This window comes from Capsella rubella, unplaced genomic scaffold, assembly GCF_000375325.1.
Source record: "Capsella rubella cultivar Monte Gargano unplaced genomic scaffold, Caprub1_0 scaffold_7, whole genome shotgun sequence".
In the NCBI taxonomy this organism is placed as follows: domain Eukaryota; kingdom Viridiplantae; phylum Streptophyta; class Magnoliopsida; order Brassicales; family Brassicaceae; genus Capsella; species Capsella rubella.
Window position 1 is genome coordinate 14,224,445 of NW_006238917.1, and position 19,469 is coordinate 14,243,913.

Sequence of the window (19,469 nt, forward strand, 5' to 3'; positions counted from 1 at the left end):
TATATCTAATAAATACACAAAAATCACAAAGATCTTAACATCTTATTGTTGACGAGAGGGATACTTATTTATCCCCAAAAATGACAAGAGCCCTCTAGGCTCTAGTGATCTCTCCCCTTATCTACCTTTTTCTTTGTTTTTTTTTCACAAAAAATATACTTCGTACGTGGGAGATAAGTGCTTCAGCTTCATAGATTTGCTAAAATGCTCCTAATCTCACTTGCCAGACTCATCTCTGAAAGCTTTCCTATAAAAGGGGACTTTGCATTTCATGATGCACTTGAGATCTTTCAAGTTGCCTTTGAGGATTTCAACCACCTAATTTTCAAGATAAAGGGATATCAAGACCAATGCGGTTTCTTTACTTGTTAGACAAGGAACTTTGTTAGGTACCTGACTCATCCCTGGCCTCTCTATTGATGATTGTTGGATTGATAACGCAGCAGCCAAAAGCACAAGTTTTATCTGCCTCCACTCGTAATCTCCCGCCAGCGATGGATCGATCAGCTCTCTTATTTTGTTCTTCTTCATCAATGGTTTAGCCTAAGAAACAAAAAGGGAAGGAACTAAGAACAAATGTAGAATTTCAAGGGTTTGCTTACCCCGAAATTAGTCAGGTGCTTTGTCGAAACCCCGATGCCTAGTGCTAAAAACACGCGATAGCTCCAGAAATCTAAAAAACAAAGGAAAGAACTTACCCATAAAACAAGACTTTGCTTGGAGTAATCTAGAGCTCTTCGTCCAGTAACTAGTTCTAGTAAAAGTACACCCAAGGCAAAAACATCGGTCTTTTCATCTACTATTCCATGTGTCAAGTACTCTGGAGCAAGATATCTGATACAGTTGAATGCAAAATATATCTTTGAGACCTTCTTGATCAAAAATTAAAAACCAATATCCAAGAAAAAATTATATATAAAGCGTAGACTCACCCGAATGTACCCTCAAACTTGGAAACAATATGGTGTGTCCAATGTTCAGGTAGCCACTTCGCAAGGCCAAAGTCACATATCTATAACCGCAAGACATTTTCATTACATGTCAAGGAATTGAAAGTATATGTTTTTTACTTTCTAAGCATCATTTATCGTATAGTACCTGAGGCGAAAAATCATGTGTAAGAAGAATGTTTGCAGCCTTAATATCTCTATGTATGATTCTCCTGTGACATCCTCTATGAAGATACACCAAACCTTCTGCAACTCCTAATGCTATCTTGTACCTAATGCTCCATTTCATCTTCTCCTTGGAGCCTATAATATATCATAACCAATTGATAAACAAAATAACCATTAAGATGTATGAGAGAAAAAAGGTAAAAGAGACATACTATAAAGCATAGAAGCTAAGCTGCCATGAGGTGATAACTCAAGAACAAGATGCATTCCTCCTTCAACCCCATAGCCTAAAAGCTTAGCTATGTTTGGATGGTTAACATGTGCCATTATTCCCATCTCCGATAGAAAATCCACAATGATCTCTTCACTGTTTCCTCGCATTAACCGTTTTATCGCTACCATTTGTCCATTTGGTAACGTCCCTTTGTAAACTTCAGCATAACCTCCTTTCCCAATTAGATTCTCTATTCACATCCAACAAATTTTTCTTTCATCAGTTCCACAAATTCTACTAATTCTTCATAACAATTGCAATCATAAAACATTTAGACACACTCAAGACTCATTCAAAACATTTAGACTCTATTCACATCCAACAAATTTTGCTTTCAGTTCCATAATTTTTACTAATTCTCTATAACAATTGCAATCATAAAACATTTAGACACATTCAAGACTCAAGATAACTACAAAAACTTACCTATAAAGATTTTGCTAACTGTCACACATGTTTGAGTTACAACTTTATAAATAGATTCAAGATTGTAAAGAGGAACAAATCAAGATTTAGTACGAACCTACAGCAAAATTGTTTGTAGCAGACTTGAGGTCAGAGAAGGTAAAGATTCTTCTAGGAGAGTGTAGAAGAAAGTGAGAATCATTGGAACCAAATCTGAAACTCTCCCTCATGCTACTGCATCTTCTTAAAGAGTTCTTGATAACTCCACTTTCTTGAAATGGAATCTTGAAGTTTTCAAGAGACTTCTTGGATCTGCTTCTCAAAAGCTGAACCAACTTGCCGAAACGAGAAGGGTTCTTCACCGTCTCCGAGGAGCTGCTACCAAACTCTTCTGTTCTGAAGAACTCTTCAAGAACTCCGGTCGGAGATGAAGAATCTTGAACTTGAACTTTCATCGTAATGCTCTGAAGAAGAAAGACAAAACTGGTTTGAATTTGGACAGACACATTTTGAACTTGAAGCGGCGCATTTTTTTTCTTTATTTTTCCGCTAAAAAAGGTAAAACTAATTAAATTCTATTCTTTTTACTAATAAAAATATAAAATATTTCTCTTTTTGTTGTTGTTGTTTGTTGTAAAAGACTAAAAGACATAGAAATTTTGCAAGCAAAGTTAAGAAAAAGAAACATCAAAAGAGAGAGAATCTTTTTAGCTAGTGCACCGACAAATGTATAATAAAACTATTTTGTATAAACCAATTTTGGTAATTGAGTGACACAAGTACACATTATGCATGAGAAAGTAAACAAGTAAGTTAAATCTTTTTTTTATTTTTAATGTTGGATAAGCAACACATACTTTAGAGAAACAAAGAAGGTCAAATATCAATTGTTTTATTTTCTTATGCATATCTAAACAAGTTTAATTCGATATTAAATTGTTATCAAATAAGAGTAAAGCAAGAAATAAATTACTTAGAAAAAAAAATATGATGCTAAATCTAAGAAAAGCACAAGCACATATCTTAAAATAGAAAATATACCATGTAAGAGGAGAAACCAAGTACAATTGAAACTTTATTGTGATGGATGAAGTGAGCTAGAGAGAGTAAATTGTGGAGGAGACTATCACTTCAGGTATGATAAACCATCACTTTCTTACCAAAATATATAGGACAGTCACAGCCCAATGTTTGTCCTCTTTTAATCATCAAGATGATATAGACAGATAAAAAATGTAAAACAGAAAATATAATTTTCTTAAGATGTTTGAATTATATTTTTTTTTTAGAAGAGAGTTGAAAATTGAATATTAAAGAAAATTTTCAATTTGTGTTACAGAAAGAAAATATATAATTTTCATTATACACTCAACTTTTTATATTGACGGCTTTTTCTGTCATTTTTTAAATTAGTGAACGGTAAATAAACATTATCCTAAGCAAATACTTTAATTTTCTCAAATAGTAAAACTTTATTTCAACATTATGAGTTTTTTTGAATAAATTTAAATAATAGTATACTCCTATATATTTAAGATTTTGACATTTTTTGAGGAATAAAAAGAATAGCAATGAAGTAGGTAAGTTTATATATTAATTAGCAAAATTATAAATTAAGTTTTGTACCATTGATCAGTTTTACAAAATTCATTATATACTGTTGACGAAATTAATTATAAAACGTATGAAACAATTTAAACAATTCCTAATGAAGTTAAAAAGTGAGGAATACTTTCGTGTTTTGCCATGTTTTACACTTTGGTACATATGAAAAAAAAAGCCATGAATGATGTCTTTGAATTAGAGTAATCTCCACAAGACACGTTAGTATTATTACTCAAAAGAATGTGAAGGTTTACGTCTAATTCCAAAAAACAACTAATGAAAAAATATTGTGATGGTTCACCTAGGCCTGGCTGTTCTGCATACCCATTCAGGTTTGGTCTGGGTATTTTGGGTTTTCAGATTTTCGAGTATAAAAATATAGAATTTGTTCAGATATTTTTAGAATTTGGATTTGAGTTAGGTATTTTGGGTTCGGATTTGTGGATTACCCAAAATTTTCAAAACTCAAATTTTGAGGACCGAAATGTGTTCAAATTTTTATAAAAAATCTCAAAACTTATATATTTTTTTTGACAAAAATTTACTTAGAAAAGAGTTCATTACTTCAAAAAATCCAAAATATACAAAACCTCAATAATTTTGACATTAGATTATTACGTGTATATATATATATATACATATATATATATATATTATATTTATATTATGGGTGTATTCGGGTATCCGTTCTGGTTTTGATTAGGATCGGTTGCGGGTTCGGATTTTTGGGTTTAGAGATAAAAATCGTTCGGATATTTAATTCGGGTTCCGATCGGATTTTTTGGATTGGGTTCGGATCGATTTTTTGGGTTCGGTTATTTTGCCAAGGCCTAGGTTCACCAAAGAGTGCAATGCTATTTCCAATCAATACTTACCTATTGGGTAGATAAATTTTGGAAATGCAGTGATGCAACTAGATAGATCTCCAAAAGAGTCGTCGAGGTATCTCGCACTCCACTAGACACTAGCTTCTTTTTTTAGGAGATTTGGGGCCTAAGGCTTTTAATTTTCCTAAGATTTAGGGAAAATCGGATAAATATCTAATACTTTTGTGTTTGATAGAAATCAATCTCTGGCCTACACTAACCCTTCTCTCTAGTGGAAACTACTAAACAAGTCTAAAACCATTTGGTTCTATACTTTTACTTTTTAGACAATGCATTGTCTTATACACGCACATGTATAGTAGATAGAGATAATGATGGGGCTATGAGTGATACATAGTAGATCCACCAATCTCCAAACAAATATGAATGACTTATAACGTATCTACCAAACCATAATCATTTTAGAGTAATTAAGGGACTTTTCTTCGAGATGAAGTTACATTAATATAGACTAAACCATCATTAGATTGTCATTAGTTGTTGTTTACGTCTTACGTGGTACACAAATCATACCGAAGGATACTTTAAGAGCAAATCAAGGCATAATTATTATAACCATCACTTATTTTTTATATTTTACCTTCTTTTTTTTTTCAGCGACTTAGAAATGTTATTGGTTTGTGATTTAAATAGAGTTCTAATGACTTAAAACGTTAGGTAGACTTTTTGTTATTTAATCCAGATTTTTAAAAACTCTTGCAAAATTTGGTGTTGTTAGTTTTTGATATGTAAAAGGTAAGAAGTAATATAAAGTTTTCATAATCTAGAGTTATTGGATCTTACTTTCGATAATTTACTAGGCTAATTAGTTATCGATTAGTTAACAAATCTTGATAGAAGTAGAGATTCTAATCAAACCAAGACATCGTAGTTGGTTTAAAACACTATATTTTTGTTTCTTTATATAGTCTCATCAACTTAGAAATACGATCTCTTCACCAATTTTGGATGGTTAACGTGGAATTTTATTTCTTCGGCGTCATTTTATAGGGTCATGATGAATTCAAGTTGGACTAGCAAACTCATCTTATTTGATCTCTTTTGTGCTTTACTTAGCTTGTCATACTCTCTTTTTCTTCATTTTTCCTTTGTGTAAACTTGTTTTCCTCTAATACATACAGTAAAACCTTTATAAATTAATAAAGTCAGGACCATGAAATTCTATTAATTTAGAGGTATATTTTCCTAATTTGGTAGACTTTCCAAAATAATATATTTAAAAATAAGATTTACTCGTTATAAGTTATAACTAAGTGTTTTAGAATTCAATTACAAGGAAAATAATAATTATCATGTTTTAAAAAAGAACATAAATTTTTTATATGGTTAAAATATTAGAAATAAGCTTTCAAAAAAATATTGTCTATATTAGACATATATGTATATATTTTATTTTATATAACTATTAATTTATTATATTGTTGGGACCATATGGTTACATAAGATTTCAAATAAAATTATTATCTTATTATCTTTTTTGACATCTATTATCTTATTATTTTATCGAATTGTGTCATTTATTACACCGGTCCAACCCGAAGAATTTATCACTTTATAGAGGTTATTAATATATCGAGTATTAATTTATAGAGGTTTTAATGTATTAGGTCAAGCTAATTTATTGGTTAAGTGCTTAACATAAGATTTGACTAACTTAATCTCATTGTAATGGGACGAAGTTGTGAATCTCCATAACAAGATTGTGCCAATCTCTCTCCCAAAATTAAAAGTATTACTTACCATCAATTTCTTCAGTTATGTTGCAGAAATTGTTAGTGTTCAACTTACTGTAAACAATGAGTGTAAGCATGTGGGGCTTTGGTTTTGTTGAAGTTTTGGTTCTAACAAATAAGGCTGTGGAAGAGAAGAATGGTTGCTTGCCAGCAAAGATAAGTCGCTGTTGGTCCGGAGGGATTCCTTCTTTGTCTTGAATCTTAGCCTTGACATTGTAAATGGTGTCAGAGCTTTCAACCTCAAGAGTCTTAACGGTAAGACCATACCTTCCTTATGGTCTAACAGGCAAACATTGAATCAATTTGACTAATTTAAAGAGATCATGTATCTAACTAGCTAGGAGATGATAATAATAATACAAGAAAGGAACAAGGAACAGGACATAAGTTTATGTTTTGATCACAGGATGTTTTGTCTAAACTACACAATGCTTTAATAATGTTTTAAAAGATGGTCGTGGAAGTATATGTACATGTATAGTTGTATTGTATGTGGAGGTAACTAAATATGTTATATTTTTGAAATTAACGTAAATCTTAAATTTGATATCACCATGCATCTTTCTGTGCATAATGAATAATGATCTCCTTAAATATTAATTATTGATTATTATAGAAAATAAAATTAAAAAACATGATGAAGTCGAATAATATAATCCCAATTACTAAAAGAGAAAAGATCGAAGTTAACACTCGAGAGAAGCCATAGTTCTTGTTCAAAAGCTTCCACCGCGGAGACGAAGAACAAGGTGAAGAGTAGACTCTTTCTGGATATTGTAATCTGCAAGTGTTCGACCATCTTCGAGTTGTTTACCGGCAAAGATTAGTCTCTGCTGGTCCGGTGTGATCCCTTCTTTGTCTTGAATCTTGGCCTTCACGTTATCAATCGTATCAGAGCTCTCGACCTCTAGAGTGATGGTTTTGCCCGTCAAAGTCTTGACAAAAATCTGCATCCCACCACGAAGACGCAGCACTAGGTGAAGTGTTGACTCCTTCTGGATGTTGTAATCCGCTAGGGTTCGGCCATCCTCGAGTTGCTTGCCAGCGAAGATAAGTCTCTGCTGGTCTGGTAGGATCCCTTCCTTGTCTTGGATCTTGGCCTTGACATTGTCTATTGTGTCTGAGCTTTCAACCTCCAGTGTTATGGTTTTTCCGGTAAGGGTCTTGACGAATATTTGCATGCCACCACGAAGACGAAGAACCAAATGCAGAGTTGACTCCTTCTGGATGTTGTAATCCGCAAGTGTCCGACCATCCTCGAGTTGCTTGCCCGCAAAGATAAGTCGTTGTTGGTCCGGAGGGATCCCTTCCTTGTCTTGGATCTTGGCTTTGACATTGTCAATGGTGTCAGAGCTCTCAACTTCTAGAGTAATGGTTTTGCCGGTGAGAGTTTTCACAAATATTTGCATGCCACCACGAAGACGAAGGACAAGATGAAGGGTTGACTCCTTCTGGATGTTGTAATCAGCCAAAGTACGACCGTCCTCGAGTTGTTTACCTGCAAAAATAAGTCTCTGCTGGTCCGGAGTGATGCCTTCCTTATCTTGGATCTTCGCCTTCACATTGTCAATCGTGTCAGAACTTTCGACCTCAAGAGTTATGGTCTTGCCCGTAAGGGTCTTAACAAAGATTTGCATGCCTCCTCTCAACCTAAGAACCAAGTGTAGAGTTGACTCCTTCTGAATATTGTAATCCGCCAAAGTACGGCCATCCTCAAGTTGCTTCCCCGCATAGATAAGTCTCTGCTGGTCCAGTAGGATTCCTTCCTTGTCTTGGATCTTGGCCTTGACATTATCAATGGTGTCGGAGCTTTCAACTTCAAGAATTATGGTCTTGCCAGTTAGAGTCTTAACAAAGATTTGCATGCCACCTCTCAACCTAAGAACCAAGTGAAGTGTTGACTCCTTCTGAATATTGTAATCAGCAAGGGTTCGACCATCCTCGAGTTGCTTGCCCGCATGGATAAGTCTTTGCTGGTCCGGTAGGATTCCTACCTTGTCTTGGATCTTGGCCTTGACATTGTCAATGGTGTCAGAGCTCTCAACTTCTAGAATAATGGTTTTGCCGGTGAGAGTTTTCACAAATATTTGCATGCCACCTCTCAACCTAAGAACCAAGTGTAGAGTTGACTCCTTTTGAATATTGTAGTCAGCCAATGTACGACCATCTTCAAGTTGCTTGCCTGCAAAGATAAGCCTCTGCTGGTCCGGAGTAATACCTTCCTTATCTTGGATCTTAGCCTTGACATTGTCAATCGTGTCAGAGCTTTCAACCTCAAGAGTTATGGTCTTCCCGGTAAGAGTCTTAACAAAGATCTGCATACCTCCTCTCAACCTAAGAGCCAAGTGGAGAACAGACTCTTTCTGAATATTGTAATCAGCCAACGTAAGGCCATCGTCTAGCAGCTTACCAGAAAAGATAAGTCTTTGCTGGTCTAGAGGAATCCCTTCTCTGTCTTGAATCTGTGCCTTGACATGGTTGATGGTGTCGGAGCTTTTAACGTCAAGGGTTATGGTTTTCTCCGTAAGAGTCTTTGCGTGGATTTGCATCATCGTATTAATCTAGAAACAACACAAAACAAAAAAAAGTTAAGTATCTCCCAAAGCTTTTTACACACGCAAAAACGAGAAACCCTAAGACTAGCAGTAATAGTAAACAGACCGTAACAGAACCAAAAGTTCAGACACAGAAGCTGAAGAGATCAGAGAAATATAAACCTTGAGAGAGGACTTGAATTGAGAAAACTTTTCTTGCAGAGCAATTTAGGGTTTGCTATTGCGAGAGAGGAACAAGAATGATTATACAAGGAGAAGACAAGGTAAGGTCTGTTTATATAGGTATCTTCACACCGCCTTTGGTTAAACTTAAAAGGAATACATAAATCTAATTGGAAATATTAGCTTTATAAAGAGGAATACATAAATATAATTGGAAATATCACATTTAATAATAAAAGGAAAAATCTGTTGTCAAAAAGGAATTTTTTGCCTTATGTAATTATCTTAAGACGCACGTAATGTAAAATTGTTAAGATTGTATAATTAACATAGTTTTGATAAGTTTTGGGCACAAAGACCAAAGTTTTAGTCTTAAGCTAGTTTTGTTAATCAATTGTACGTATAACGTTCCTAGAAGTGAATATTTTTTGATGTGTATTCAAATTCATACAATACATTTTGAATAGAAAAAAAAAAAAAAACATAGAAGTTACCATGACGCAGTGATGGGTTACTTGTGAATTTAGTAACAACAACAACGTTAATATAACAATCAAACCGTAGAAAACAATTGTGAAAAATATACATGAATTATCTTGTCATCATATTCATATACAGAGACTATTTTTTATGTGGTAACAATTGAAAACAGATATTTTTCTGTACAACAAACTCACCATGGAAACATTTGTATACCCACAGAGAGATAAGGGAGAGAAGGAGTGAGACTGAAGAATCGTTTTGTTTTGCGTAGGTACTTACGGGTGATTTTTAGCCGAGGTAAGGTAGCATTGGGTCCAAGCCTAGTCCTGAACCACCCAAACTACCTGGGTCTGCATGCTTTACCCTCCCGAAATAGCGTATGTGACGCAGGAGCCTTGCGAGGAACGTGTTGTGGCAGATTGTGGAGCTATCGCATACCACTGCCACGTGTTTCCGGGCTCTTGTTATGGCTACGTTCATCCGTCTGCTATCCCCTAAGAATCCCACTGCACCTAGGTTGTTCGACCGTACCTATAATGGGGTTGTACATGAGTCTTACTATGAGTTCTTTGATGAAAACCATACCGACAAGTCTGTTAATCAGTTTTGGTTTTCACAATCAGGTTTTACTAACAGATAAATGGATTCATAATCTTATCTCTCTCTGTTTCATTACTATTTGCTAGAATTTTAATTCATGGAATCTCTTCTCAAAGCAGGTTCCTATATAGTTAAGGGATCCAGTTTCCAAGTTATGAGCAGACGAAGATAATGTATTCATGCTATAAAAGGGAACAAGAGAAGAATAATGTGTACCATTGAGATGATAACTGCATCAGCCTCTCGCCCTTGAAAGCTGTCAATGGTTGCGACCTCAACTCCATCAGCCACTGGAAACTCGTCAAGCCTTTCCCTGAGAAGCTGAACCTGAGCAACATATGGGGACTGAACAGCAATAGCCATTGGACTAACACCTGCAATCATGTCCAACGAGTTGTTTATTAGGTTATCGAGCTTATATCCAGGAACGCAATTAATATGCGTGAATCTTCGATTCTTCAAACTTTGGCAGGTTATTGAGATACAACAACTTGAATATATCAGTCATTGAACTGTAAATAGAACGCTCACCTGCATATATCAACGAAATGACGTGATTAACCACAATATCTGCTTCTCCTTCATTGTATAATGACCCTGTACCAGCTGGATCTAGACGCTCCTCGCACCCCACTGATAAACTTCCATATGGCATTCTTGTGTCAAGCAGAACCAGTGGGCATTGTGTTATCCAAGTAGGCTGCAGTTAGTTAAAAAAAGAAGATGATGTTACATGTAAGAGTCATAGGGTTACCAAAATGCGTCTGATCTACAATGAGATTGCACATTATTAGACATTCAAAGGTAAGTTCATTTGTGACAGTATTTATTTTTATCCAATCTAATCACAAGCAAAACGAGAGGCAAATCATCTATTGCAAGCTCAGGAGCAGCATCACTTCTCAACGAGGCCATAAAAAAGCTGTAAACATTTACTATTACAACCCCAAGCAAAGATAATATTATGAAAGATAAAACGACAGAGTTGCTAAAGAAACCTATAATGCTTTACTGGAAGTTTTCTAAAGAATAAAAGGTAACAGATGTGTGATTGCATGCCAGGTTACCATCAAACAGCAGAAAGAGTAAAAAGATGTACCTTCACAAAAGGAGAATCGATAAGCAGATGAGAGGCCACACTTGGAGCAGATTTCAACCATCCACCATACATCTCCTTTGATGCCCAACCAGCAATTACATCATTCATACGATACTGAGTTGTTAATTTTGTCGCAAGAACTCCATTATGCAAAGATGCAGCTCTTTCCAGTAAGGATACACCAAGCCCACCTTCTAAAGCTTTACGAGATAGAACAACTGGTGCTAATTGGCATGGATCACCGGAAAGAATACAACGTTTCCCTTGCAATATTGGGATCCAGCATGAAGGCTCGATAGCCTGACCAGCTTCATCTATTACAACCAAATCAAATGTTTCTAGCCTCCTAATCAAAGGATCAGCTGCTCCAATGTTAGTGGCAAAAACAACCTGTGCATTTGCTAGTATTTCCTTCACGGTCTCCTTTTCCTTCTTCTTCAACGTCTTTCCAAGCTGTTTCAAGAGCTGCCGAATGCCAGCTGCAAGAACATCATCCCTCAGGCATTGCCGAAGGTCTTTTCTTAAGTCTGACTTCTTCCTCTCCAACTCTGCTCGGAAGCTTGCCAGCTTAGAGTTCACAATTTCCCCCAAAGATTTTGAAGCAACAGCAGATGATATTCTTGCAGGATTTCCTACTCGGACAATGTTTAGTCCGAGATGCAAGAGCTTCTCCACCATATTATCAACAGCTGCATTAGTAGGTGCTGTTACAAGTACTCTTTCCCCCTGTTGAACCGCAAGGGTAATGACCTCCTTAAGCATTCCAGTCTTTCCCGTGCCAGGAGGTCCTTGAACTATCATAACAGGCCTTTTTTTGTTTACTCCAAGAGCTATGGCTCTCCTTTGGGAATCATCAAATAACTTACCCACTGGCTCATCACTCAACTCTGCCTCACTCCAGTCTACGTAATCCTTCTGCTCCAGCCATTCTATATCTTCCCCGTCCCCAAATAAAGTCGCCACTACAGAAATTGATGGATTTTTCTTCTGCAGACCATTCTTCTGAAGAAGCATTAGGGCTTCGCAGTTACGCTGTAACAGAAGACTACAATAAGCGAGTAGCAGAAATAAAATAGTGATGCAAACAATCAATATTTGAGCACACACTTGCAATAATGGGACATGGCAAGCATATTAAAGATGGAAGATACTGGGATTAAACAACGCATCTTCAATCAATATGGAACAAAGATTTACCTCATAAGTTAGGGCATCGGCCAACCCATGAATACGATCAATTCTCACACTTTTCCCGAAGAGCTTGGAGAAAGTAGGATCGCCATGACGAGATTCTAGAGCCACACCTATGCTACAGCCATCTTCTCCAAGGTTGTGAACAAACCCCTGCGTACAGGCAGTTGCTCCAGCACCTCTACTGTCACAAATTCTTATGCAAACCATGTCACCAGGGGAAAGTGTAGTAGGAGGAAGACGGTGGTTTCCCCCAACCTTAAACAACACCAAGTGCATACCTCCGAGCCCTGTATATTGATTGCAAATTACTAAAATTTCATCGAAAACTCAGAGAAAAAATTGCAACAAAATGCATATGAATTATTGACTAACAAATGAAAAAGAGTATCGCTATCAGGCTAAGTCTTACCTGTGGAGGTACTAACTGCATACAAATTGCAAATTGTATCACAAAGTTCTTGTGGAGCATCACCATGCCTAACCAAGAACTCAATCGGTTTTGAGGAATCAGAGCGCTCATCTGGAGTAGGGATAACATCTAGTTCCTCCTGCGTGACTTCCAGTTCTGTATCTCGTTCCACTTGAAGCAACTGCGACATCTGGCTAGTGAACTCATCAATCCTTCCCTGTATAGCCTTCACCTTCTCTGAGTCCAACCCAAAAACTCCTTGAACAGGCTTTGGTTGAGCAGCTTTGCGAGCAACCTCCCGATGCTGAGCTGTACAACACCATATAAACCAAAACTTCAAATTCAGATAAACTATACACTGATAAGTACTAAGAAAATGATCAACTAGCATATTCATATTCAAACCTGAATTTGCTATCTCCTTGAGCAGCTTCCAAGACTCAGTCTCCTTCCAATTCTCCATTACATTCTTCCGCTCAAGGTCTTGAAGAACATCACGCAACTCTCTCTGGAAATGATCAAACAAGGTCGGATAATGTGTACAAGCCTTCAAACAAACGACTTCAGAACCTAACGGCATAGGAATAGCATTAAGATATGGCTGAGCCTGAATCACAAACGTCAAACCAGATCCCACCGTCTGCCTTAACTCCAAAAACTCCCCTTGAACCTCCGCAGTAGCAAAATCCGAAGCCATAGCCTTCATAGCTTGACTAATCCACTTCACTACGTTTCTCCCTAAATCTCTCCGCCCCAATGGATCACCATTTTGATTCAAAGCACGAAGACTCATCTCTTTATCTCCCTTCTTCCTCGGTCTCTCATCATCTTCCTCTTCCCTAACCTTCTCAACAACAGATTCACTAATTAAACTCACAGATTCACCACTATCGTTCCTCTTCTCGATTTTCCTAGACCTAATCTTATCGGAAACATTACTTTTCCTCCGTGGCTTCTTCTTAGTAGCAGCACTAGAACTAGAACCACCATTAACACCGCTGCAATAGACCTTCCGCGTCGGGATAACACGAACGCCGCCGTTACCATCTCTCTTAACCACACAAACGTAATTCACCGGCGGTCGAGTAAACGTGAACGCCGCCGTCGCCGTCGTTGTCGACGGAATCCTAATACTCCTACACAAGAAACTTGACGCTGCTTCCATCAGAGTTTAATTTTCCTTAACGAATTCAACAAAAACAAACTTAAGATTCCCGAGAAAATCTGCAAAAAGCTAGAAAGAAGAATCTATTGACATTTTCTCGGAAAATCGAAAGGAAAATATAAAATACAGAGAATACAAAATCTAATGAAACTTATATATTGGAGAAATGTCTCTCACATATTTGAGAGACGAATTTAAATCTGAGCCGTAAGATGAAACTTGAGGCTCTGAAGAAATATTTATTTTAATTTATTTATTTATTTTGGTTCAGTTAAAAAAAAAAAAAAAAAAAGTCTTTTCAAATTTGTTTTGAGACCTTTTGAGAGATGAAGAAGAGAGTCGTGTGATGAGAGATCGTAGTGGAGAGATGTGATTGGCTAGTATTGATTCTTTGTGAGTAGGTGACGTGTTTAATTACTGTCCTATCCTTATATTCTTGTTTGTTTTCTTGTAACCCCTTTATTTTCTGACTCTTTTGTTGGAGACCTTGTAGTTTTAGATTTTACATTTTATCCCTTTTTTGCTTTGGAATTGAGTTCCACAATATGGATTGATGGAAATCACTGTATTTTTTTTATTTTTTATATACAATATCTATTTCATGTTTGAGTTATTACACTATTTTTAAAATGAAAAATTTGATTAGATTTTTTAGTTTTGATTTATTTATCAATTTTACATGTATTATTTGCACTAATTTTGATATAGCTAGATTATATAAATTTTGCAAAACTTTTACGATTAGATTAACCAGAATTCTGTTTTTTTTTTTAAATTAATTTTAGACAAGTTTAAACAATTATATGTTTAAGCAACTAAATGTTGTCATTGCAACAAGTTTAAGCAACTAAAATGTTTAACGTTAACGGGACAAAATGACCGGTGAAAAATAAAAATTGATGATTGAATTGGTAAAAGTAAATAAAAAATAAAGAAGTGGGGTGAAGTGGTTAAAATCAACAATATTTTCCAATTTTATCAGTGTCAATGAAAAAGCGATAATTAAATTGCTTATGACTACTTCACGATATTGTTATTGTTTTTATTTATATAGTTGAATATTATACCTGTGTTTTTGGACACTAATTGTTACATTAATATATTTATCTATTATATATAGTTGCATATATATTTCTGTTTGACACTCAACCAAACAAACAAACAAAGGATCATGATTATATGATATTTTGAGAAGTTTGACATGGTACCGTTATGAATGAATGATTTATAATAATTATCATACAAATAAGATTGATTGATTATCTCATTTATTTTTTTGGACAAATGATTATCTCATTTATTCTTCACTATTAAAGGGAAACTCCATATCTTTGAGAAACACTCAAATTTAGTGAAAAGTTAGTCTTTAATACAACACTACAAAAATGTGTGGGTGTAAATAGCAAAAATAAAACTTGACAAGGTTCAAAAGAGATATTAATCTGAATTTTCAACGGAATATTATAATATAATTTTCTAAAAAATTTTGGTCATATATAGAATAATGTGGTGAAGCAACATGTGGCAGAGAAGAAGCTTGAGAAGGACAACTAAGCATCTACGGAGGAAAGACCCTACTTGTTCATTTTTCCATCACTAAAGAAGTCTTTAGTAATATGTGGTGAAAGAAAAAAAAAAGAATTTAATAACTTTTTCTCATAAAATGTCAAAGGGGTTGTGTAATGCAAATTGGCAAAAACTGTGTTTTTTTTTTTTTCTTTTTTTTTGTCATCAAAGGGCATACGATTGACTCAAACGAGCCAGTTCGAAGGGCAATTGTGTTTATTATTAGAAAAATTACGCAATAATTTAGTTGTTGTGGATCAAAATGCTTTGGTAGGTTTATATAAAAAATTTTCATTTTTAACTAGATTTATCAATCTGAATTGTTATAAGGTATATGATATAAAATAACAAATTTGAAAAAAATCTTTTAATGATATATTTTTAAAAAAAGTTCACTAAAATGTGAATGTTCAATTTCGTTAATTTCCTTTTTTCAAAATTTGAAATACATATGTTAGCACGTAGTGTTGGATATATCCACAAAATATCAGTTATGTAAGCTTTATATATCTGGTTTGAATTACCGAACCATTAGATGTAACTGATGTTGATTACCAAAAAAAAGATGTAACTGATGTTGACAAAACAAAATCAGTATAATTATTTTTGAAATATATTTTGCAAAAAAATATGTAGTTAGTAATATAATATAAAGAATATCATTGATTTTTTTTTTGGTAGGAAGAATACCATTGATCTAAAGAACAATTTAGTCGAATTAATTTTGCTTTAAGAATATCATTGATTTAAAGAACAATTAAGGCCAATTGTGCTGCATAATTTTTTCTGATTTTTATTTATTTAATTTTCATTTAATCATAATTTAATATAAATGTAGTTTAATATAATATAATAAAATGTACTTTTATATATGTTTTAGACTAGTATCCTCATAAAACCATATAGCTCTAAATCCAAGATTGCAACACACTTTTGAATATCTCGATAGTAGTTATCTCAAAAACTTGATCACTGAATGATTATTACCCTCTTGAGTCTCTTCTATGAGTAAGCTGATTTTTGTGCCGTAGATGCACTTTAGTAGGATTCCTAATGCGATTATATAGAAGAGTTTGCCGTCTACTATGATATTTTTGAAGAGATTATAGAGTTACGAAAAAACATGGAGATTTGAGTTATAATATTGAATGATGGCTACTTATGATAGTTCTTACGAAGATTGTCTTTTTAAAAGAATGGTTTATGCACGTAACCTATAATGAAAATTTACAAAGCAAGATTAGAATATGATCAAGAAATTTGTATCGAGAAATCAAAATTTCAGTTTATTTAAGTAAAAATTACCAAAAAAAAAAAAATATGTTGACTAAAGAAAGCATGTTGAACATAACAACTACACAGAGTAACACACTAAAAACGATTAAAAATAAATGAGCTTTAAATAAATAAACAAAATTTGTAACCAAATAGTATGTATCAGTTATATAATTTCATACAATGCTTGTAGTCGGCTATTGAGGCTAGTTGGGTAAGATAAAAAATACTATATAATATTTTTGTTGTAAAAGTAATATTATTTAAGTTTGAAAATAGTTAGTTTGAAATTTATGATTTATATCTTGATTAAGATAATTCAGATTTTATTAATATGGTTGAATTTGTAGGCAATATGATAATTTTGTACACTTAATTAACTTTTTAGGTCTGTTATAGTTTTCAGGAAGACATTGCTAGAATCAGTAACGACCCCTAAAATTACACTTTTAACAAAATGGCTCGGGCTAACTTTCTAGCGAGTTTTCTGGTGATATTCATCATTGGAATAACTAGATAATGGATTCATTGTAAAGAGCACTATCATATAGTACATTTACTTGTATTAGGATTCATTTTTCATAAAATGCTACACCCCGTGAAATAATTATAGATTGATAAAGTGATTAAATACTGCCTCTTTGATTTGACAATACAATGAAAAAAATCATTTGTAACGTATTTTGTTTTCATGTTTAAGGTTATGTAAATTAAACTGATTCTAAATATTTTGTTATTGTTGCATCATAAAAGTCTACAGTTCTTGGGTTTAAAAAAATATATATTTATGTTATATAATGTAAGTTTATTTATATAAATCAGCTTAAATGCACTTTTATAAAATATAAAAAGAGATCCCTATTAAGATCCAATTGGAAATTTGGTAAAAAGAATATTTTCGACTATTATATAAATTAGTTTTAAAAAAAGACCAAACCGGCTTATGACTAAGTAGTTATATAATTATAATCAATCTAGCTTATGACTAATTATTTTTTTTCCATAGTTATGTCCAACTAATTTATAACTTATTGTTTAAATTTAGCAAGCAAATAATACGAAAATCAAATCGTATATCCTAGAATTAGCAAACAAATATCACGAAGAGAAAATCGAATATCTCATTACGATTGAATCATTCCCAGAAATTTTAACAACAATACTCCGTTGCCTTCATCAACAACTACAACTACGAAATCGATAATTCTTGAAAGATTTTCTCTTCGATCGTGAATCATATGTTCTTAAAATGATAAATCTAAAACGAAATTATCACCCCGATTTAAGATTAAACAATTTCAGGCAAAAAATTTAATGGTAATTGGGAAAAAGTGGATAAATGTGGAGATGGCCATACAACTTACATTTGCAGATTTTTCTCTAAAAATAATAAAAACACACACACACACACACACATATATATATATATATATACATTATTCAGTTTAACAGAAATTGGCTCAAAGCCCCCATAAATTTTAAATTGTGGTGTTACTAATTTTTTTGTTTGCTAAATATTCCCCCGGCCCAAAGGGTAATAAATAGTGTTTTTCTTGATATACCGTTAATTAAGGTCTTAAGGTGGTCTCTGAAGCAAAGACATTTAAAAACAAATTTTGGCTATACTTGAAACACACAATTGAATATCCTAAAGTGTGTTTTTTAAACACGAGAAGAGACCTATTTATGTGTCTATTAAAAAATAAAAACGATCTATTCGTTGACCAAACGTCAAAAGAACTCCAAATAACTATCAAATAATTACAATTATAAAAACAAATAAAACAACTAAAAAAAACATTAATTACAACATTTAAATATACTTGGTTACCATAATTTTATAAATCACAAATTCAACACGGAGAACAAATAGTAGTGAAAATATTACACTGTATTTGTTACTTTGTATAGTTCTAAAAACTATATCATACAATATATTTTCGAATCCTCCTCAATCCCTAACTACTTTTTACATGAACCTTTTAACAAAAAATACTTAAACACTTAACTGCAACAACAACAATCCATTTTTTCATAATAACATTTAGATTAAAACCAAAATAAAAAACTGGCAATTTTCCTCGGCTCTGTTGTGTGGGTCTGTGACTAGTTAAAATATACATTTTGCAAGTACATTTGGGAAAACAATTTGGAGTTCTGACTTATTTACGGGGGCATGCCGTTAATATTTAGTTTAGAAAATTTCAATCTTTTAATATTAGTTACCAAATTTTCAAAATCAAGTATAGGTAAGATTTTAAAAGATAAGAAAATCTCTCTACCTAATTCAAACATAAATATAATAACCTCCTTTAACTTATTCTTTATTAATTGTGTATAAATTAGATATCGTCTCAAAGTAAACCTCTTCTATATATAATAGATGGCAATTTTCTCTACCTAATTCAAACATAAATATATGAATTTCCTTTCACTTATACTTTGTTAATTGTGTATAAATTATATATCGTCTCAAAGTAAACCTCTTCTATATATAAGAGATGCCAATTTTCTCTACTTAATTCAAAAATAAATATATGAATCTCCTTTTCACTTATACTTTGTTAATTATTTATCAATTATATGTCGTCCCAAAGTAAACCTCTTCTGGATATAAGATATGGCAATAACACCATATCGAAGTGGGTATATAAACTTCTTTTTACTAAGAACGTCCTACATTATCGGTAGTTCAACTTACAAATAACTCTAAAATTGTTTTTTAATTAAAGTATCTAACTAGTTTGTATTCATCATTAGACTATTTCGGCTTATTGCATCTTTTGTTTGTGAAAAGGCCCATCATCATGAATTCATACACCTATTTAATTTGTCCAAATGATTAAATTTAAACTCTAAGAGCATGTACAATGGTGAATTTTGGGGGGTGTCTTAAAAATAAAAAAATGTAGATTAATTGATTTTGAGATCCAATTTTA

General features: G+C 33.5%; 3 protein-coding genes across 3 annotated transcripts; all 3 read right to left on the reverse strand.

Annotated features, from left to right (window-relative positions):
* On the reverse strand, positions 1 to 2,917 carry LOC17881027 (receptor-like cytosolic serine/threonine-protein kinase RBK2). Its single transcript, XM_006282561.2, has 8 exons — positions 2,839 to 2,917; positions 1,916 to 2,261; positions 1,331 to 1,582; positions 1,099 to 1,253; positions 933 to 1,012; positions 699 to 834; positions 394 to 543; positions 1 to 318 (listed from the first exon to the last, which is right to left on the reverse strand). The coding sequence occupies exons 1-8, from the start codon at positions 2,839 to 2,841 to the stop codon at positions 217 to 219; spliced, it is 1,224 nt and encodes a 407-aa protein (XP_006282623.2). The 5' UTR covers positions 2,842 to 2,917; the 3' UTR covers positions 1 to 216.
* Positions 2,918 to 6,670: 3,753 nt separating this feature from the next.
* On the reverse strand, positions 6,671 to 8,574 carry LOC17880053 (polyubiquitin). Its single transcript, XM_006285785.2, has one exon. The coding sequence runs from the start codon at positions 8,572 to 8,574 to the stop codon at positions 6,739 to 6,741; it is 1,836 nt and encodes a 611-aa protein (XP_006285847.2). The 3' UTR covers positions 6,671 to 6,738.
* A 676-nt stretch (positions 8,575 to 9,250) lies between these two features.
* LOC17879679 (DNA-binding protein SMUBP-2) lies at positions 9,251 to 13,894 on the reverse strand. The gene is made up of 7 exons (XM_006283011.2): positions 12,930 to 13,894; positions 12,525 to 12,833; positions 12,119 to 12,402; positions 10,922 to 11,953; positions 10,354 to 10,522; positions 10,039 to 10,196; positions 9,251 to 9,753 (listed from the first exon to the last, which is right to left on the reverse strand). The coding sequence occupies exons 1-7, from the start codon at positions 13,687 to 13,689 to the stop codon at positions 9,511 to 9,513; spliced, it is 2,955 nt and encodes a 984-aa protein (XP_006283073.1). The 5' UTR covers positions 13,690 to 13,894; the 3' UTR covers positions 9,251 to 9,510.
* Between the last annotated feature and the right edge of the window lie 5,575 nt (positions 13,895 to 19,469).